General features: G+C 47.5%; 1 protein-coding gene across 4 annotated transcripts in view; it reads right to left on the minus strand.

Annotated features, from left to right (window-relative positions):
- Window positions 1-490: 490 nt before the first annotated feature.
- Window positions 491-3,954, minus strand: part of Smim3 (small integral membrane protein 3) — a 38,891-nt gene continuing 35,427 nt past the window's right edge. For 3 of the 4 annotated variants that reach the window (XM_031365761.1, XM_031365760.1, XM_031365759.1), the window contains exon 2: window positions 492-1,819. In XM_031365761.1, coding sequence (XP_031221621.1) covers window positions 1,630-1,812 — 183 coding nt within the window. In that variant the 5' untranslated portion in view covers window positions 1,813-1,819 and the 3' untranslated portion in view covers window positions 492-1,629. Of the gene's footprint in view, window positions 1,820-3,954 lie in introns of all 4 variants that reach the window. The other variant, XM_031365757.1, reaches the window with a different exon arrangement.

Genomic DNA, 3,954 nt, shown 5'->3' on the forward strand with positions numbered 1-3,954 from the left:
CTCTTGCCCTCTGGCTCCCCCTCTCCCCACATTCCCTTCCCATACCCCCCCCCATGCTCAGGGCCATGGCTGACCTCTACTTCTCTACTCCTCCCTCTCCCTCTCCTCTCCCTTTCCTTCTCCCTCTCTTTCTGTCTTTCTCTGCCTCTACTACCCTCTTAACTCCCCTCCACATGCCCTGAATAAACTCTATTCTATAGAGTGGCTGGTCCCTCAGGAGGAAGCTGAGTCACCCCCTTCCCCCACACCTCACCAGGCCCCCATAGAACTTATCTTATATCTCTTTATCTTTTTATAAACACATTAAACTACAGTCTGAGGGAAGGGCCCAGAGCTCTGTGGTATAGTGGTTACCTAGCATGAACAAAGCCCTGAATGGAGGATACCAGAACTGAAAACAAACAAACAAAAAGAAAAAACCTACCCACAGTTGAGTTGAATCTTTTTATCTAAGTTCAAGGTTCGGTGTTCTTCAAAGAAAAGCTTCAGACATGCTCAGTGTGGCATTTATTGGGAACTGGATGCATACATCAATGAAGATCCGATTAAGCATCATTTGACATAATACTATCCCAATATCTATACTATCTTCTTACATAACAATAAATCCCAAGATACCCCTGACTTCGGTATCAAAGGGCAAGCATTAATAGTCTAGAAATATCTCTATTATAAATATAAACCATAGCATCTAAAATAACCATCGTTGTTTTAAGTCGAGTTCAAAAGTCCTGGGAAATCTCTTAAAATAATAAGTACTTCAGACAGCTGTGAGGGCTAGAAGGGCGGGGCTGTAGCTCAGTGGTGGGATCCTTTCCCAGCATGAAGGAGGCCAAAGTTCCATCGCCAGTGCCGCAGAAGATGAAGAACAAAAGCTTGAAGCTAAATCCAACAAAGCTCAGACAGAGAGGAATCCTTTACTTGTGGGGTACACAAAGGAGCTGAAATGCTGGGTGGGAAACTCGGCCTGTGACCCTGCATTTCCAACACGGCTGAGAGTCAGCGCTAACAGAGATGTGAAGTGCCAACAGTGCAGAAGCAGGTCATCTCGCTTGGTACATAATGGCAAAGCTCTCCTTCAGGAGCAGGGATTGGCTGAGACGTTTCTGAAACTTGTACTCATCTCTCTCCTCTGTCATACTCGCTCTTTCTCCCAAACTGAGAAAAATAGAAAGAGTGTTGCTTAAAAAAAAAAAAAAAAAATCTGCCTTGCTGAGAACAGGGTGCACCATTTTGCTTGGCTCGGCATGAGGGGCAGTGGCCCTCTTTCCCAGTCTCCCTCACTTCCTTGACCATCAGCAGCTTCAGGGGGTCTTTGGTTCTTCAAAGCTTCTCATCGCACAATGTCTGTGTGGCTTCACTGCTCACAAACAACTTTTACCTCCACTATCACATGGTTCTCACAACTCTGTGAGGCAGGAAGGCAGGGGTCATGACCCATAGCAGAAAGCTAAGGAGCCGGGGACTCACAGAGTTAGGTCCCTTGATCACATCTACACTGTTGGCCAACAGCAGAATCATAACTAAAGCACAAATCCAGCTCGTGAGTCTCCCCCCCACTGTCTTTCTGAGAACAGGATAGGGGCGAGACCCCTGCCCTTATCACACGCCATCCCGCCTTCGAGGGTCTCAGACAGCCCCATTGAGGACTGGGTGAGTCCGCATTCGGTAGATGATGACCGCAGTGGCCGGGCACAGGAACAAGGAGGTCATGATGACGATGGTAGCCAGGATGATGAGGACTATGGCCCAGATATCCAGGATGTGCTTGGGAAGCGGGACATCCACAGGGGATTGGCTGATAGCATCCATGTTGGCCCTGAAACGGACAGGAAAGGCAAGTCAGTTTTGTGTACCCTCTCCCTGCCTCCCTCCTGGGAATCAGACTTGCTGGGACCCTTGGTGGTGATGAGGGCATTACTACCAAGCATGTGCAAAACACTTTTTTAATATTTACTTTTATTACATGTGTGCACACACGTACACACACCTATGCTCATATGAGTGTGTCTGCAGAGACCAAAAGGGACTGTCAGGTCTCCTGCAGCTGAAATTATAACTAATTATGGGCTACCTGACCTGTGTGCAGTGTCTTCTGCGAGAGCTGTAAGTGCTCTTAACCACAGAGCCACCTCTCCTGGCCCTATTGCAAGGCACTTTATGTCTATTTACTCATTCTACCCTCACATCAACTACCAGCCCGATAAAGAGAGATTCCAATAACTGTTCATTTTTTGTTTCTTAGTCTTTATCTTCAGTTATTCCCGTTTTACAATGAAAATCAAAGCCATGTAGATGTCACTAATTTGACCTAGGAAATAAACCCAGATGGATGGCACTTTCATTCTTACCAGTCTGCTTCCCTCATCTATAAAATGACAGTTCACTGGTTTTGGTCTTTGCTTATTTTTGCAGGGTGGGGGGAGAAGCAGAGAGCATATGTGCACAAATGCACATGAACATGTATATTCTATGTGTGGAGGACATAGGACAACCCTGAATGTCTTTCCTCTGTCATTCCATCTTGATTTGGGGTGGAGTTTTTTTCCATTAATTTATTTACTTATTCATTCATCCCAATTGATGCCCTCTTCCTGGTCCCCCTTCACACAGTCCCATCCCCCGTTCCCCCCTCCCCTCCCCTTCTCCTCTGAGGGGGTTACCTGCACCCCACATACCAACCTACCCTGACACATCAAGTCTCTGCAGGATTAGGTGTATCCTCTCTTGGGGTGTTTTTTTAAAATACATGGCCATATTTTTTTTTACTGGGCAAGAAGTAGAAAAGAAAGCCCCTATACTGGGCCTTTTTCAAAGCATCTTCTTATTCCACAGGTTAAGGAAGACAAGGTAAGCTGGGCGGTGGTGGTGCACGCCTTTAATCCCAGCACTTGGGAGGCAGAGGCAGGTGGATTTCTGAGTTCGAGGCCAGCCTGGTCTACAAAGTGAGTTCCAGGACAGCCAGGGCTATACAGAGAAGCCCTGTCTCAAAAACCAAAAAAAAAAAAAAGTAAGCCAAGGTGTTTGGAGAAATCCAGGTGACACCAGGATTTATATACTGTGACGGCCCCCTAGCAGCCTCCATCTCGACAGAACATCGTGTGCTATGCTCTGGATCCCTGGGGCAGAAGAAGCTGTACCTTCATTCCTGCTTCGGGACCGGTCGACAGCCACGTGGCAACAGAGAAACACAAGCAAGAAATGTGGCACACTCGGCAATGTGGCAAAGATGTCCAACTGCACATCTGTCATCATTCTGACCAGCCCCCACTCGGCTCCCACTACCAGTACACAACTTGGTTCTGGGTCAGGGTCTCTCACTGGGACCTAGGGCTTGCAGACTCAGCTCAGCAGGGCAGCTAGCAAGCTCCAGGGATCTGCCTGCCTCTGGCTCCCTGCCTCTGGTGCTATTCTCTGGGATTACAAGCATGAACCACCACACCCAGCTTTTACACAGACTGGGGAGTAGACTCGGGTCCTTTTGTTTGTGGCAAGCACTCTACCAAATAAGGCAGCTCCCCAGCTCTCTGAACAAGACAACTCCCCTTTTTCCAAAGAAAGTCTGCCTGCGCACTTACTCCTGTGACTTTGGTGGGACATCGCTTAAGCACAAGGATGGAGATTTGAGCAAACCTCCATAACCAAATTTGGGGATGTGCAAGGGACCCAGACTGGTCCTCCAAATTCTTCTCCAGCACTTTTATGTCCAAGCTCTTTGGAAAGAGCCAGGACGGCTACATTGAAAGGCTGTAGATCTGGGAAGGGCGGGGCTGCTTGGTTCACAGGTTAACTTAGAGTTAACCACAGGTAGAGCCTTGGTAATTATCACTAGTGAGCATCTGAACCCTGCCAAGTGGGACGACATTTGCAACCCTAGACATGCCAAACATATGAGTCAATAATTTCTAGATTCTGCTTAAACCAATGTCCATTTGGTATCCTTTCAGCTTAAAA

This window comes from Mastomys coucha, unplaced genomic scaffold (genome assembly GCF_008632895.1).
Source record: "Mastomys coucha isolate ucsf_1 unplaced genomic scaffold, UCSF_Mcou_1 pScaffold13, whole genome shotgun sequence".
Taxonomy (NCBI): Eukaryota; Metazoa; Chordata; class Mammalia; order Rodentia; family Muridae; genus Mastomys; species Mastomys coucha.